Below are 18,608 nucleotides of genomic sequence, written 5' to 3'. Positions count from 1 at the left end.
GTTGCAGAAGTGGATTAAAATTCTGTACTCATAACTATTATGCAGATTTTGCACCAATGGGATACCCCTTCATGCAGGGGGCGGGTAGTTTTCCCCTATCTCTCCTCCTTCCCTTTGCCGTGCTTAGAGCTTCTAGCAACTTGTGTTAGGATAAATCCAAATATCTAGAGTATATGCAGGAGGGCTACCATAAATACAAAATGTACATCTATATTACTAACATAGTACTTCTCCCATTTTAACTAATAGTCTGTCGTTTACATGGTGCCCTTTGCTCACTGCAAGGGTCATTGACAAGGCAGAAAATCTGAGCACAATTCCTAAATGTGTTTGAGAAAGGAAGTGTGTTGAGAGGTATTGAAATGGATCTTCAATCCTGCCATTTGCAGGCAGATCAACCCAGGGTCATACCATGTGTCAGGCACCCCACAGGAGCTCCAAACATTTTATCTTCATTAACATCCTATAACTGATAGATGGTTCGAGTCCAAAAATATTGTTGTCTTCTTTCAGCCATCAAGTGTTCTGAATAGTTATCTGGGAAATAACTAGTCCTGTAACAAAGACAACACTGTGCAAACCTTCCAGGATATGCCTTGTAGAGAACAAATATACGGGCAAAACAAATTATTCTAGCTATAAAAAGGTGAGTCTTCCTACTTTGGCAAATTACTTTCCTCATCAGGACAACTGTAGCTGAAACATACGTGGAACTATTAATGATTAAAGTAAATAATTTGTCTTCAACTGGGAAAGGCAAAATACCAAATTATCCAGGGTCTAGAGGTAACGCAAGTATTAATTGTGAAGCCCTTCAACCAATGACACTCTCTTTCCTTCACTTACGGCCTTATTAATCCCCAGAACCTGAGGTCAAATGCACTACTTTGATTCTCTGACCTGTGTAGGCATGCATGAGGCCTGGATGCATTAATGTTCTTATGCAGCAAAATCAGTGCAACCAAAATTTGGAGTGGTTTCAGCAAGTATCAAGTGTATATCTCTATGTCCTTTATGAGGCTCAGATCTGCAAACTACAGCTTCTCACCATCACTGTTTGTGTACCAGGCATGAACAGATAACACATATTTTGTTGTGTCACAGATATCTTTTAATTACTCGTAAAATATTTTGTCAGTTTTTATTCCGCTTCAGGCTTTGGTTTTTAAATTTTGGTTTTTAAATTCTATCAATGGACCTATGCTGCTATGCATGCTATGTATTTTCTCTGAGGTGCTCAGTCAACTTTGTGGCAATTTTTCTTTGTTATTTTGGTTGGCAAAGCATTTGTATAAACTCAAAGATGTTCTGGGTGAGTGAATTGTGCAGGACATTTGCCATCTGGGCCTCTTTACAAATCGTTTACAAAGGATCATGTTTAACCAAAATGTCTTCTTGTTTATTTTCTCAACAGCCTTTTAATAAAGAATTGTTTGAGCAAAAAAATGATGATTATATCAGTTGGGAACTGGTTGAGGCTGATTGCATCTTTGCTGCTCATAATCCATCTCCTTCATGTTATTGGGCTCCAGAACTCCTGCAGTAAAAGCTAACAGTTATGTCATACGGCAAAGATATTTCCAAAAGTTGACAGTGAAAAATAAAATGTGTGTAAGGAATGATAATTGCTTAATCGACCTCATTCTTTGAATAGTCTTAATCCTAATGCTTTCGTATGCACAAAAGTAAATTCCATAATCAATGGATGAGAGATAAGAACATTTCTTTAACTAATTTATTTGCCATATACGGCTCGTTATTATTACTTCTTAAAATTTACGTAACTTTTATTATGTTTATTTCCTATCTTTTCCCTATATACTGCCCTCGTGACATCATCCAAAATACAGCGTTAGTTTTTATCAACAGATTATATATAGTTAGATCTAGTTATATCTCACGATCTTCCTTCTTGTCTCCTCCACCGTTGCTGAAGAACCAGATTGTTTTTCAGCACCCAGTATTGGATGCTCTGATATTTACTCCAACTGAACATTGGAAATATTGAAGCACCAACATCTTAATAAACTTGGTGTCCTATTTGACTTTGGAAGAGTTGGTGACCACATATTCTTGCCATCATTGAGGACAACTATTTTCAAGCTCCATTTCATTGTCAGTTCCATCCCTGCCCCAGTTAAACCTCTGTTGAAACCTCATCAATGTTTTTATAACCTTACACCGGTCTATTGAAATGCTCTCTTTGCTGGCCTTCCATATTTTACTGCCAGGAAACATGAGGTCATCCAAATTTCTGCAGAAGTTGCAGCAAGACTTATTTATCTTCTCACCCTGTGTTCTTTGACCTACAATGGCCACCAGTCAAGAAATGACTTAATTTAAATATTTTCTCAAACGTTCTGCATCTGTACACTTCTCTGCTACCATTAGTGCTTCACTTGTCTTTTGCTCTGAGCACCCTCAGGGAGGGTAGTCTGTGATGAGCACATCTTTATACAGTGTCTATTGCTCATAGCAAGGATCATTGACAAGGCAGAAAATCCCAGTACAATTCCCAAATGTGTTTGAGAAAGGAGGTAAGTTGAGAGGTATTGAGATGGATCTTTAACCCTACCATTTGCACACAGATCAACTTCAGCGGGGGGCGATGGGCTAGTGATATTATCACTAGACTGTTAATCCATGGATCTAGATAATGTTCTGGGGACCCAAGTTCAAATCCAGATGGTGGAATTTGAGTTCAATAAATATCTGGAATTAAGAATCTAATGATGATTGTGGGTAATTAGGGATGGGCAATAAATGCTGCCTAGCCAGTCTAATGATGACCATAAATCCATCGTTGATTGTCAGAAAAAACCATCTGGTTCACTAATGTCCCTTAGGGATGGAACCTGACATCCTTGCCTGGCCTGGCCTGCATGTGACTCAAGACCCATAACAATGTATTTGAAACTTAACTGCCCTCTGGGCAATTAGGGATGGGTAAAAAATGCTGCCTGGCCAGTGACACCCTTGTCCTATGAATGAATAAAGTAAAGAAAAGCTTCCACTCTCCTATTCCTCTTTGTCAATAGCATAAAAGCCAACATTTTCCAGACCCCTTTAAATTCGAAAGAACAGTCATTTTGGACTCAAAATGTTAACCCTGTTTTTCTCACCACAGATGCTTCCAGACCTCATGAGCTTCTCCAGTGCCTTCTGCTTTTATTTCAGATCTGCAGCATCTATGATACTTTACTGCTATTTGAGGTAGACTATAAGACTACTTGCCAGCCAGAAACAGGTGAGAAGGCCTCAAAGATGTCATGTAATGTTTGTTCTCCCTAAGCCAATAGTCCACTCATCCCTCTGAGTCAGACAGTAGGCCACTATAAAATTCAAATCACTGTCCAATCAACCACAGTGGACCCAGATTAAAATTTCAGGAGAATAATAGATGCAACTTGTCATCCATCCAGTATAAGCAAGCATTCAACAAAATAAGATTCCACAGATAAGTCTGTGTTTAGTTTTGTGGGATCAGAAATGCTTATCCATGCTCCAGAAAACCAGCTTGAGATGCTGTTTCCCCATCTTGCCCTAGGTCTTTAAGATTAAATCTAGCATGTCATTTTCAAAAGAAGCACTTTGTACTTTATGTTACCAGAGTCACTGGATGGTCACAGACTACTTGATTTCTATCCAGATCCCATTACTTTAATGCTGAAGAGAGCCTGTTATCAAATTGCACTGGCCTTATTTTTGATGTTATCAGCCAGCCAGTGGATGTCGGTAGACACCTTGGCCGTCTTATACTTAAACCTTAAGATCAAAGGATATTTGGCAGAACTTAAATATCATGAATTTAACCACACGCCACTGTTTATCATTACTGCTTTATAGGAAAGGCATACAGAGGCAGATAGGGTAATTTATGGATTTTTTCGGCTAAGATTCTCAGAGAATGAGCAATTTTAAGCTCACTTACTATTTACATTTTCCATTTATGGTACAGTTAAGCAGTGGATGATATATCCTTGCCAGCCTTTTCTTGGAAAGCAATGCTAAACTGGTAAGATGGTCTTAAAACATTTCAGAATTTGTTTTACACAATCTCTATCTTTCAATACACTTTATAAATACATCAACATTCAGTCTTCATGATATTATAACTTATAAAAATAGAACACAAGTTCTTAAAATTTTAACTCCTTTACTAAAATTTTCCTTGATCAAGCAATAAGGAATTTGACTAACACATCCAAGGGAACATCATAACTGTGGCATTTCTAATGTAAACAAGTGTGTTAACCTTTTGTGAATATTAATTTTCTTTTGTTCAAATGCCACTTAGTAACGCTTGTTTCTAAGTCAACACTCACAAGCAATACGATTTTCTCTTTCAATAATCACTAGGATTGTGGTTTTGCAGAAATCTTGGCATTGCGAATTGGCTGCAAGGTGTAGATAATGACCTTTACATCACACACCCAATTTTGACCATAGCCTGGGGAACAAAATGAACTGATCCACGTATTAACAGCTGCTAATGGTCAGGCTCAATATAGCAGATACTGTAGTGGAAAACCTTTTCACGGGACTTAACACTTCACATCACTGGCTTCTGCAGTCAGAACTGTAATCTGGCCTACTTCGGAGCAATGCTTTTAACTTTCATTCTTACTTGCATTTACAAATCATCAGTTGCATCTGAATGGCTGCTCATAGAAAGTGTTTCTTTTTACATTTCAATTGTAGTTTGAAATTAGAATATTCAATGTATATTTAAATTGTGGCAGATGATTCTTCCTCTAATTTATATTTAAAGTTGTACTTTTCAAAAGTGATGTTGAGTCAAGTTACCTGGTTCCCTTCTGTTTTCACACTATATAAATTTAAATTATAATTCAGTACCAAAGGATCATATTTCGTAAGGATCAAAAGTAATTATACAAACTCAATTTACATTCTCTGCTGAGGAAGGTGATCTCAACTGAAGGAACAATAAGAAAGCTACATTTGTCCCATCTCTCTTGGACTAGAAGTAGAATTAGAATTACGTCTATTGTCACAGATACTCAAGGACAGGGATACACAGTTCAGCGAAAAGTACAAAGTCACCACTTATGATGCCATCTTAAGTACAAAGAAACCTAGGTACAAAACCTGAGGTATAAATTGGAAAAATGAAGAATATATAGAGTATTTTGTTCTTAATGCCAATATTTACAGTTTGGTCTCACTTAGGAAGATGGTAAGTACAAGGAAGCTTGCATCTATTGTTTGACTATTATGTGCTAAAGACTAGGGGACACAGATTTAAGGCTGTTGTCAAGAGCTGCAGGAGAGATCTTTTTTACACTGTGAATAATGATGACCTGGACCTCACTGCCTATAGGGGAGTGGAAGTAGAAATTTAATGCACTTAATGTGTAGCCCAGGCCGTCCATTGGAAAACTGGTGAGAAACTCCTGTCACTTCTGAGGGGGAGGTCCAACAAAACTAAGTGACTGTTGGGTACTAAATGGTCAGTATCAGGCATATCTCCTAGTTTAGGATCCTGCTGACGTAAATCCCACCGACTGAGAGCTGCAGCTCATCCGAGGTTGGCAGCTCTTGTCACCAATGGTGGAGACTGTGTCAGTAGTGATTGAGAGTTTTCAACAGAGATTGTCATGACCTCCTTAGACTCAAGTGAGAGCATGTGGAGAGGTGGTCATAGGACAGGGCACAAATGACTGTCAGCAATCGCTTCCCTCCTCGGTTGGGAACACAATGCCTTGAAAGAGGGCTCCCAAGCCTTAATTAAAGGGACACTCCCTAAGTTGCAGCTATGGTATTAGTCGGCATGTTTTGACTACACAATGTCAATCAAAGTACTTTGCTGGTTTCTTGGGAGCATTCTTTGACAATTACAGAAAATACTCCAGGTTTGGGGACAGGGTTTACTAGTGGGCTTTGACAGGGACTAGGAAGTCATGACTTCAGCACTTGGTCGGAAAAGCAGAATGACAATTTACAGAATGGATTTAGTTTCAGACATCAGAAGTACAATTAATAAGGTCATTTTAACAAAAAAGCTAGCAAAACCCTGGGGTTCATTACTGGAGGGACAGAATGGAAAAGCATTGAAACTATGTTAAACTTGTATCACATTTGTTTAGATCATATGTAAAACTGCTCACAGTTCAAGTCTTCATATTATGAAAGGGGTTATAAGAGACAGTTGGGAAGGTGCAAAGTAGATTCACAGACACGATAACAAAACTGAAAGGATGTATTGCTTATCTGAAAAGGCCAAAGAAGATGAAGTTCCTATTTCCAGAAAAAGGGAGACAGAAATGATCTAGTAGAGAGGTTGATAGGATAAACACAAAACAATATTTTCCATTCATAAGAAAGACAAGGTCACAAATATAAGATAGTTGTCAGTAAATTCTGTTGGGAGTTTCAGGAGAAACTTCATTATCCGAGGAATGGTAACAATCTGGAACTCACTAACAGGAGTAGGGACTTGCTGTTGTTGAAGGGATGTGTTGCTAAGTACATGAGAAAGAAAGGAATGGAATGTTATTTTGATCCAGTTAAATGAGGAGGGGTAGAAGAAGGCTCCAGGGACATAAATACATGGCTGAATTGCATGATTCAATAAATTCTGTGTAATTCATGTGCCTAGAGCCCTGACAGGGATTTTAATTTAACAGTGAGTAGATTATGTGTCACTCGTGCTCTACCTATTCAGAATAAGAGAATTGTTATAACACAGAAGGAGGCCATTCATCCCATTGTGCCTGTACTAGGTCTTGAAATATTTATTATTACCTAGTGCAGTTCTCCTGCTTTCTCACCATACCCTTGCACAATATTGCTACCTAAATAATCATCCAATGACCCCCTGGAATGCCTTAATTTATCCTGGTGCACAACATTTTCAGGTAGTGCCTTCTGTACCCTAACTGTTAGCTGTGTGATAAAGTTTTTTTCTCACATCATTGCACTTCACTTTAAATCTACACCATCTTGTCCTTGTTCCTTTTACAACTGAGAACAGCTTTTCCCAATCCAGCTGCCATGGTCTTGAAAACCAGTATCAAATCTCCTTCAGCCTTATTCTCTCCAAGGAGAACAATCTGATCTCTTTCAATTTATCCTCAGAATTGAAGTTTTTCACTCCTGGAACCATTCTTGTTGGTTGCTTCTGCCCTCTCTCCAATGCATTTACGTTTTTTCCCTCTAATATGGCACCCACAGCTGCACCAAGTACTCAAGCTAAGGTTGAACAAGTGTATTATTTATACTCAATGTGCAGTATCCTAGCCAACACTCTGTAAAGTTATCATTATAAGCATGTGAAATGATATTAAGTGAAAGGGGTGAGCACAGAACTGCAGCATGTGGGTCCTAGATATGTCCCCAATACTGGCAGTTTTCCATCCCTGATATAACTACTTGGCATAACACCCTGTTCTTTTATACATATTAACTTTAATGTATATATATCAGCTTTAATGTAGCAGCAAGTCTATTTTTCTGTCTGATTCAGGGCTAATGGTTTACATGGCTTAACATTTTAACACCATAAATCCAAAAGGCAATGTTCCCACTTACTTAAGTGTAGGGAACCAGTAATATCTGCTCTTTGTCTGCATTAGAATACATGAAATGGAAGGAGGAAGAAGTTGTTTAATTATTAATGGTAGGCAGCCACTGCTTTAAGGTACAAGTTAGGCCTCTGACAGAAAAGGGTAATGAGGATGGATCTTGGTCAATCAGTCTTTTGCCTCTTTAATCTGGGTCCACCTCATATGTAAGGACCAATTGTATGAGATTTATTATTCAATAGATGAAGAAGTGTAATACAAAAAAATACTTGTTTGTCCAGCCTTTTCAAAATCTAAATATAGATTGTGCCCTGTGCATTGCAGCAAGCAGTGTTTATAAGTATCACAAATAGAATTATTGTCTATTCAGTGAAGTAGTAATCAGATTATGCCATCAGCTAGGTATTTTGTAGACTACAGTTTTTAATCAGCTAGTCAAGGTTCCTGGGGGCGCATCAATATATACTGTATATTTTCTGTTTCCATTTTAATCTGAAATTAAGACAAATCTTGTTTGTTTAAACAACTGAAAATTAGACTAACTCTGAGTTCAGTAACCAAATTTAGTATTTTTGATCCCATGATGAAATTTCCTCCTTGTCCTGCTGCCTTTAAAAAAAATTGCAGTATTAATTATGCATTTAGTGCTGCCAACTCCTGCATTTTTTGTGTGTTTCAGTTTTGCTGTACTTCTTCCTATTGCCTTTCAAGGCTAAATCTGCTGTTCTAAATTTGGTAATGCAACTGCTTAGGATTCCATGGAATGTCCTCACCCTGCAACCTAAATTGTTAGGCTGAGTGAGTGCCCCCTCTCACTGCTGACTGGCTGTCCATATAACTAGTATTCCCAATGTACTTAGAGCAGCTTCTGAGTGGTGCAATCTCACATCAATTACTCTTCCCATTTCATGTTTGGTTGCTAAATCATATAAGGATTCTCTACACTCTGGTTTGGTACTTCACCACCTCTTGCTAGGGATAGTTTAAAGACTTTAGTTTTATTAAATAAGCTATCAAAAGTTACCAAATCAATCTTCTTTGGATGCACCTGAATTTCATTGTAACTGAAAAGTACAATTTCAGGTGAAGAACCTAAAATATTGTGCGCAAGTTTTATTTATTTAGTTTTGGTTAACAAGATACAAAAATGTCACGATTTAGAAAACAAGAATACAAAAGGCAGGTGAGCGAGGATCCAGATATTGATAATTTGTTGGCAAATTTATCTCCGGAGGAAATGCAAGAACTTCAAATTGAGTTGGATGTCATGGACCCAAATTCCAATGTCGCTGTCGGGTTGAGACAGAGAAATCAGACAGAGAAGCAGCCCACAGGAGCATATGATCGAGAGGCAATGCTTACCTACTGTGAGAAAACAACTAGGAAACTGATAGAGAAAGAGCTGTCAATTGATGTGAGTTTATTTGTGTACATTATTTACCACCTAGAATTTGTTAACAATTTCAGTGCTACTGTTGATTTCCATATTTTTATAACCTACTGGAATTTTTTCAATATGTTCAACGAATATTATTTTCAGCAAGCTACTGTTTACGGTCTTCATTTTCATTCCTTTAAAACATGCAGATTTGAAGATGACACATGATTACAATGTGTTTTACTGTACCTGTGTATGTCTATCTGTATGTTTGAGCAAAACATAGCTATAATTCAGAATGAATATGGATCTTAAATTTGCATTAATCGATTGAATATGTCTGCAATGTTTTCACTTTTCACTCAATATTTGGCAACAATATGTGACTTACATTTCAATGATTTCATGAATTCCCTGTAATTAAAAAAAAATTTTAAAATCCTGTACAGATTTTAAGTACAGGATCAGCAAAGAAGCAGCTCACAATGTTATGTTATTGCACATATTATGTCACAACTAGATTTACTTAATTTAGAAAAATGGAATGAATATATCACACACTGTGTCAATCATAACTCAGTTGTATTACTCCCCTATCTGAATCAGAAGCTTTGTTAAAGTCCCAGCCCAGAGATTTAATCAAAGCCAATAACTATTTCAGTGCAGTACTGATGGGATTGTCTAAAGTTCTGCCTTCGGATGAGACTTTAAACCTAGGCCCCTCTGCCCTCTCAGGTGGATATATAAGGTATCCCTTGGGACTATTCTGAAGAAGAGTTGTTGTTGAGATCAAATTGAGGCCATATTTCCCACATTATATCAATGCTTGTACTTCCAGAAAATATACCTTTAGGACATAACATTCTGATGATACAAAGGGTGGCTTATATTTCTTTCTTGCATATTTTAATGCCACGTAGATGCAGTGTTGTAATTCTATTTGCAACAGGACGTGTGGTATTAAGATGATATTTTTGATTTAAGATTTTTGATATCATGAACAATCAAAACTGAATCATGTAATTAGCTCATAATGTTTCCCTGTAGCATTTGAAGTTTGACACCCAAAAGAGAATCACTACAAAACCATATTATTGACTCAGCAAGACATTAAAAGTAGATTTTTTCGGTTCTTGTACTGGTGCCTAGCAGGTTTGCTTTATGCTTAAACAACCAGTCTCTTTGTTTTTGATATTTTTTCCTGAAACACACATGTAAATTTTAAGAGCCTGCAGAACTTTCTCAGTTTAAGCAGTCAAAAATGGCAAGGCTGTAATAACTGGGCATGCTTATAATTCATGAGCATGTCAAGCAGTTCGAAAGCAAATGAATCTCATAACAAATAGTGCAAATGGAAAAAAAATTCGGACGTAGCCATCACTGGAATTTCGGCTTTGCTCATTCGCTGTAAAACTAAAAGAATTTGTCACCTGTACAGTCTATGAAATAGATTCTAATTATCATAAATAATACTGGCTGTACTACAACTGACTCAGCGGAATACAAAGGTTGTACATTAAAGGTACAGGTCATTTGGCCCGACTGGTCAATGCTGTTGTTTATTCTGCGCTCAAACCTAGTCCACTGTCTGATCATGGCAATATAACTGGAAAGAAGTTCAACTCTCAACTTTGACATCTGATGGGTATAATATTCACAAGAAAATGAAAAGAAAAATGATGATATGTTTTATTGAAAGGGAACTGAATGCAACAGTAGGGAGGCTATGCTTTGGTTATGAAAGGCACTGGTGAGACTACATCTGGAGCACTGTGTACTGTAGTGGTCACCATATTGACAGAAGGATGGTAATGCATTGGAAGCAGTTTAGAGAAGGTCTACTAGACTAATGCTACGAATGAGGAGATAGCCTTATGAGGAAAAGCTAGACAGACTAGGCCTGTATCATCTGCAGTTGAGAAATGTCAGAGGTAGTTTAAGTGTCTAAGATGCTGAGGGTATTGACTGGAAGGATGCTGAAAGGATGTTTCCTCTTTGGGAGAATCTAAAACTATGAATCATTGTTTAAAATAATGTGGAGAGAGAGGTATTTAAATCAGAGATGAGGAAACATTTTTTCTTCTCAGATTGTTATAAGTCTTTGGAATTCCCTTTCTCAAAAGGCAATGGATACAGAAACTTTAAATATTCCTAAGGGAGAGGTAGATGGATTCTTGAAATAACAAGGAGATGAAGCATTCTCGGCAACGTGCAGGACTGTAGTGTTGAGGTTAAAATCAGATCAACCACAATCTTATCAAATGGAAGAGTAGGATCTAAGGGCCATATGTTGTTCAGTAAAAAGGAATAATTATTGCACTATGTTTATAACTTATCCACAAACATTACTTTAAACATTCCACCACTAAATGCGTACATTGTCAAAACGCAAGTGTGACATTTGCTGAATTAGAAAAAGAATAAAACTAAGATCTCTGGTGATTAAAGGCGAGGAGTTCATAATTTCTTCATGTGGCAAAAAGCATTTTGTCTTTCTGATCCCACATCATTGAATCATACCAACAGGGCATTGGAAAATTATTATGATTAATACTGATTAATTTGTTAGTGAGCGACACAGGTCTTTGCTTAGTCAAAAATGTAAATTGTAGTTTAGTTCAAAATTGACACAAAAATATATGAATGCTGATTCTTGTCATACAATGCAGAAGCTGTGCTGCAGTCAGTGAGGATCAGTGATTGAACATTGTATATATAAGTTATTAGGTTGAGATTTGATTAGATTGATTTTCTCTCAGTAATGACTGAATGCTGAGAAATGTAGTTTTTCATGCAAATAAACTTTGTGCTTGGACCTTTAATATTTAATAGTTAATTTTATGCATTTAATGAGTTTGGTACCCGAGAATGCTTGGAGGCAATCTGAACTGCTGATGGTGGAGTTGAGTGTACAATTTGATTTTTATTCGAAGACATTCAATTTAATTCTGTTCTAGGATTACGATTTACCATATGGTCCAGATTATCCCTGGCACTGAAAATAAAAATTACCCCCTTTGCAACTTATCTAACTTGGATTACCTTTTTTGGAACTGACTGAGTGAAAAGATCACCATTTTTAAATCAAGTTAAGAGCTTGTATTAATTCCACTGTACCACAGAGCAAAACATATGTGGAATTGTTACTGTAATCTCAAAATCTCCCATCCCCCAACTACATCCCAAAACCAGCCCAGCTTGTCCCACCTCACTAATCTGTCCTTCCTCCCACCTATTCCCTCCTCCCACCACAAGCCCCAACCCCATCTCCTACCTACTAGCCTCATCCTGTCCCCTTAACCTGTCCGTCCTCCCTGGACTGATCTATCCCCTCCCTAACTCCCCACCTACACTCATCTTTGCTGGCTCCATTCCCGCCTCTTTGACCTGTCTGTCTCCTCTCCACCTATCTTCTCCTTTATCCAGTAGGCTCCAAAACTCATTGAAGACAACCATCTACAAAATTAGAAATGACAATTGCCAGACCTCAAAAAGATTCTGACTGGAGCTGTGAGAGGTTTTCTATTTTTATAGCTCAGTTAGCTGGATGGCTGGTTTATGATGCAGAATGACATCAACATTGTGGGCTCAATTCCAGCACTGGCTAGGGCCACCGGACGAGCATCCCATCTTCTCAACCTTACCCTTCAACTTTGGCATGATGACCCTTGAATTAAACCACCTCCAGTCATTTCTCTCAAGTAAAAGAGCAGTCATCTAAATGGATGGTGACTTTTGGTGATCAGTTGGCTCGAGCGCTGGTTTGCAGTGCAGAGTGATGCCAACAGCGCAGGTTCAATTCCCATGCTAGCTAAAATGGTAGTACAGGTCCCTGCTTCTTAACCTTCCGTCTCGCCTGAAGCATGTTTTCCCTTAGGTTAAATCACCACCAATCATTTGAATCTATAGCGAGAGAATGTGATTGTGGTGACTTTACCTTTATACCTCTTCCACTGATGTCAAGAATTCAAAAATTGCTACTGTGCTCATTCAAAATCAATTATTAAAAACTAATGCAACACTTCTGATTGTTGAGTTTCACCAGAAATTCTTGTTCCCTCTGCAAAATTTGAATATCATCACTTAATGGAGCATACATTAAGCTACGGAAAATCTATCATCACAATTAAATTTTTTGACCCCTCTTTCTGTACCTGAGCCCAAGGCAGCAGCGAGAGTTTTATAATACTGATATAGTCTCACTGTTCCAAAGAAAAAGTATTTTGAATTCTTTGGCTCCCTCTGACTGCAGCACTGGCTGGAGCATACATCCAACATTGGATCTGTAACAAAAAAATGATGCTGAAGTTCATTTTTCTGGCGGTGAATATAGATTTGACTATGGATTGACATAGGCAAGCCTGAGAGGCATTAAGATTGACAGGTAGGTTGAAGGACAGCGAAATCTAAGAAAGGTGTGTTTTGAGGTACACTGTTTAAATATTTAATTACACTACATCTCTAATATTAAAGCCAGTTTGTGAACCTAAGAGGATAGGCATTCCCTAAAGGGCTTAGCCACAATTATAGGCCCAGGATTTGATAGGAAAGACTGGAAAGGAGATCGTGGATGAAATAACTCCACAGAGGCTAGTATCCCATCACCAAGATGCCTTTTGTTAACAAGTAGAAAGTTCTTGACCCTGATCCAGCTCCCTTAGAGCCAGCTCTCAAAGTGAACAGAATGCCGGACATAATAAGGTGCAGAGCTGAATGAACACAGCAGGCCAAGCAGCATCAGAGGAGCAGGAAATCTGATATTTCGGGCCTAGACCCTTCTTCAGAAATGGGGGAGATGAAGGGGATACTGAAATAAATAGGGAGAGAGGAGGAGGCGGATAGAAGATGGATAAAGGAGAAGACATGTGGAGACAGACAGGTCAAGGAGGTGGGGATGGAGCCAGTAAAGGTGAGTGCAAGTGGGGAGGTAGGGAGGGGATAGGTCAGTCCAGGGAGGGTGGACAGGTCAAGGGGGCGGGATGAGGCTAATAGGTAGGAGGTGAGGTCGGGGCTTGAGGTGGGAGGAGGGAATAGGTGGGCGGAAGGACAGATTAGGGAGGCAGGAACACGTTGGGCTGGTTTTGGGATGCAGTTAGCGCGGGGGAAGATTTTGAAGCTTGTGAAGCCCACATTGATACCATTAGACAGCAGGGTTCCTCAGCGGAATATGAGGTGCTTTTTTAGAAGAACAAAAAATTGTTCCTGCAACCTGCGGGTGGCATCGTTGTGGCACTGCAGGAGGCCCAGGATGGACACGTCGTCTGAGGAACGGGAGGGGGAGTTGAAATGGTTTGCGACTGGGAGGTGCAGTTGTTCGTTGCGAACCGAGCATAGGTGTTCCGCAAAGCGGTCCCCAAGCCTCTGCTTGGTTTCCCCAATGTAGAGGAGGCCACATCTGGAACAGCAGATACAGTATGTAACGTTAGCAGATGCGCAGGTGAACGTCTGCTTGTTGTGGAAGGTCTTCTAAGAATGCCTGACACTCCTGTTTGTATCTGTTAGCCTGGGCTCCCTGATTGTACCAGATTAACAGCCACAATCAGGGAACTGAAATTCTGTGATGTCAACCTGGTTGACCTCTTTACAATCATATATCCATCCACCAAGTCCGAGGGCATAGGCCAGTCCTCTATTTTGTAGCTCTTCCTGGGGCGTTTTAGCACTGGCTCAGATTCCTCCAAATCTGCCCCTAATACGGGCAGCGTGTGATGCACAGTAGCTTGCCCAGAGTATCTCAGAAGAAATTCATTCTCCTCTTCATGCAGTAATAGCATTAGGGTGGTAACATCCACTGAGTCCATTTCAGATTCCAAGGTATTTTAAATACTCGAATGGGAGGGAGAATCTATGGGTCCCAGAACAGTCTGAAAGGCAATTGAGGATCCAGACACATTTTTCTCCCACACCGTTTGTGTGTTCACAGCGGTCATATGGTTCATGTGCTTGTTCAGGACCGTTGCATCTACCCGAATTTTATACATCACTGGACCTGACCTCATGTCAGCCTTGCATCTGATCCATGCAGTGCCATTCCTGTGGTTCCTACCCCAAACTTTGTCTCCTAAAGTAAACTACCTCTCTTGCATAGCAGAGTCTGGCATTGGCATTCCCGATACTGTTTCACCACCCTCTCCAACCTGGGAATATCAGACTTAACCTGGTGCAGAGTCTTCTCCCCATTAGCAACACTGCCAGAGCTATGCCTGTAAGTACTTGAGTGCTTGGCTGTTAATCTGGTACAATCAGGGAGCCCAGGCTAACAGATACAAACAGGAGTGTCAGACATTCTTAGAAGACCTTCCACAACAAGCAGACGTTCACCTGCGCATCTGCTAACATTACATTAAAATCAGGACATTTTGGTATCAAGTGAAGCTGTAGGCTGTTTCTTTAAGCATGCCTGACAAGTTTGGACTGCTGTTTCTGCCAGACCATTAGATGATGGATGGTATGGCGCTCTCCTTAAATAACAAACATCATTCAACTTTAGGAAATACTCAAATTCCCTGCTGGTAAACAATGGCCTGTTATCCGTGAGTCTGTGTATTGAAAAAGATGTGTGCAGTTTTTCTTTCATCGTCCCCATGTTTGATGGATGAACTCTATGCACGTCCTGCCACATTGAGTAGGCATCCACAATGACCGCAAGAGTCCATGAATGGACTTGCACAGTTGATGTTTAAGTGAGTCCAGCATTTAGCTGGCCATTCCCATGAATATGGGGGAGCTGCTAGTTGTTAATTTTGTCCTTGTTGACATTCTAATACTACCTCACCAATGTGACTATTGCGACTTTCAATCCTGGCCACCAGACGTAATTTCTCACCAACATCTTCATTGTGGCAACACCTAGAAGACTCTGGTGGACTTCAGCCAGTAGCTAGCAGTGACCTTTTCTCGGGACTATCACTCTTACGCCCCATAATAATATGGTCTATTAAGATCTGGTCCAAAAACGTTTCAGTTCCGGTTGTGACTGCCCTTTGGTTTCCCCCAACACCATCAGTTGTTTCAGTTTTGCCAGGACTGGATCTTTCTGTGTCAAAATCTGATATTGTCAGCTGTTACTGGGAGTATATCCAGAAAATTTAAAACCATTATGGACTCTTACAGTGGTGGTACCACTAATGGTGTATCTGCCAGTGGGAATTGGCTCCATGTACCTGCGTTTGCTACTTGGCCTCCCAGACAGTGTTCCAACTTGTAATTATATGCACCTCGTATTAGAGCCCTCTGCTAAATTAGGCCTGAAGCTATGGGCGACACTGCCTGATCCTCTTGAAGCAGACCCAACAGGGATTTGTGATCTGTTATTATTACAAATTTACATCTGCAAAGTTAGTGGCGAAACTTCCTTCTTGACCTGATCATATTTATGCTCTGCATTAGCCAAAGTCCTGGATGCATACGCTATTGGGAGCACCTCTCCATTAGGCCACCTATGAGCTAATACTATGCTAATGCCATACGGGGATGCATCACATGTCAATACCAGATCTGGCTTGGGATCATAGTGTGCCAATACCTTAGAAAATGACAGCTGTTTCTTCACTTCCCTGACTAGTCCAGCTGAATTTCTCCAGCACTTCCTGTTTTCATTCTCTGATCCCCACACCCCTGAATCCATGACTCCCCAAACTCTCAACCATGCTTCCTCACACCCCAACTCCTCCCCTATATGACATGACTAGCTCTATCAAACACCCAACCTTCTGACACTCCAACAACACTGAAACAACATGGCTGTCCCTGCAGCACCAAATTTCTATGCCAACTAATGACTTTCTTCACTGAATCAGTCTGGTTATTCCGCACCACACAATCCCCTGATCCATTAACTTCCACAGACCTTCTTAATCATTACAGACCCCTCCCCAAATCAACCAGACAACCAACCAATCCTGGCAACTCCTCCCAACCAGACCCAACAACCCTTGACCCATTTACCTACCCCACCCACCTGCCACCCAATCCCACTGTCATCCACCCAACTTCCACCCTCTCCGCTTGCCATACCACCCATTTATCTCACCCATTTTTTCCACTTACTCAGTTACACAGTCACCCAATCACCAAACCACTCAGTCACCTATTCACTCATTCATTCAAAAAACAATTAAAAGCTTTTGAACAAGTAAATGTGTATGTTTCATATGTTTGCAGATGATATCAAAATTGTTGGTGTAGTGGACAGTGAAAAATGTTATCCCAGAGGACAACAGGATAGACAAATGAGCCAAAGAGTGGCAGATGGAGTTTAATTTAGATAAATGTGAGGTGTTGTGTTTTGGTAAGGCTAATCAAGGTAGAACTTATACACTTAATGATTAGGCCCTCGGAGAGTTGCTTAACAAAGAGACCAAGGGGTGCAGTTGTGTAACTCCTTGAAAATAAAGTCACAGGTAGACAGAGTGGTAAAGAAGGCATTTGGTACGCTTGCCTTCATTGGTCAGTGCACTGAGAATCGAAATGGGGGTATCATGACAAAATGTACTTGACATTGGTAAGGCCACTTTTAGAACATTGTGCTCAATTCTGATCTCCTTGCTATAAGGAAGCTGCTGTTCAATTTGAAAGAGTTAAGAAAAGATTTACAAGGATGTTGCCTGGATTGGAGAGTTTGAACAATAAGAAGAAGCTAAATAGAATCTTTTTTTTCCCTGGAGCATCAGAGGCTGAAGGGTTTATAAATCATGACAGGCATAGATATGGTGAATAGCCAAGGTCTTTTTCTTCAGGATAGGGGAGTCTAAAACCAGAGGGCGTACGTTTAAGGTGAGAAGGAAAAAAATTAAAAGGGACTTGAGGGCCAACTTTTTCAAGCAGAGAGCGGTGTGTGTATGGAATGAGCTGCCAGAGGAAGTGGCAGAGGCTGGTACAATTACAAAATTTAAAAGATATCTGAGTGGATACATGAATAGAAAGAGTCTAACAGGACATGGGTCAAATGTTGGCAAATGGGGCTAGATCAGTTTAAAACATCTGGTTGGCATGGACGAGGTTGACCAATGGGTCTGCTTCCGTGCCGTATATCTCTACGACTTTACCAGAATACAGGAGCTGGAACCATAGACCTTTGTACGGCATATTTTCCACACCCAGCTTTCCTCCAAATAATCCAGCACTGCAAGAAATCAATTCTTTTGACGGTATGCTCCATATTTATGAAAAACCTGGGAACAGAAGACCATGCTAACAATCTGGGATTCAGTTGTGATTCAGAAACTTAGGAATAGCAATCCAATAATAGTTGCCATTAGGCTGATGATCCAGCTGTTTTTCTGAAACATTTATTCCTCATTGCTTGCAGGGTGGTGTGAGTCAAAACATTATGGCAACTAATTTCAACTCAAAATGCTAGGAGATAACTGGGTTTGAGCTAGAATTGTTATACTATTTTTCTCAAAGTTATGTATGTAGTTGGGTTATTGCAGAACTTCTTGTGAACTCTTGGGAAAACATATTCATTGGTTACAGCTAGAAGAGTTAACTCTCTGTAATGATGATCAAAAATAAACTTATTGTGAGGAAAGCACTTGCTTTTGGGATCATAAATTATGTTTTACATAAGTAATCTCTACAATCCAAGATCCATCCAAATAAAACAGTTTGGAGTTTACATACTCCATAGAGTTTGAAAGTCTCAATCTGAAGTGCAGCTGGATGAGGTATATTGTAGACTTAAT

The 18,608-nt window shown here is 39.6% G+C and overlaps 1 protein-coding gene across 1 annotated transcript in view; it reads left to right on the top strand.

Annotated features, from left to right (window-relative positions):
• Nucleotides 1-8,374: 8,374 nt before the first annotated feature.
• LOC125462847 (leiomodin-1) overlaps nucleotides 8,375-18,608 on the top strand; it is a 33,123-nt gene continuing 22,889 nt past the window's right edge. Inside the window, exon 1 of the mRNA XM_048553279.2 lies at nucleotides 8,375-8,958. Within this exon, the coding sequence (XP_048409236.1) occupies nucleotides 8,692-8,958 (267 nt within the window). The 5' untranslated portion in view covers nucleotides 8,375-8,691. The remainder of the gene's footprint in view (nucleotides 8,959-18,608) is intronic.

The sequence above is a fragment of the Stegostoma tigrinum genome, chromosome 21, assembly GCF_030684315.1.
Source record: "Stegostoma tigrinum isolate sSteTig4 chromosome 21, sSteTig4.hap1, whole genome shotgun sequence".
Taxonomy (NCBI): Eukaryota; Metazoa; Chordata; class Chondrichthyes; order Orectolobiformes; family Stegostomatidae; genus Stegostoma; species Stegostoma tigrinum.
The sequence above is the reverse complement of the archived record's forward strand: the minus strand, read 5'-3'. Positions and strand labels throughout refer to the sequence as shown.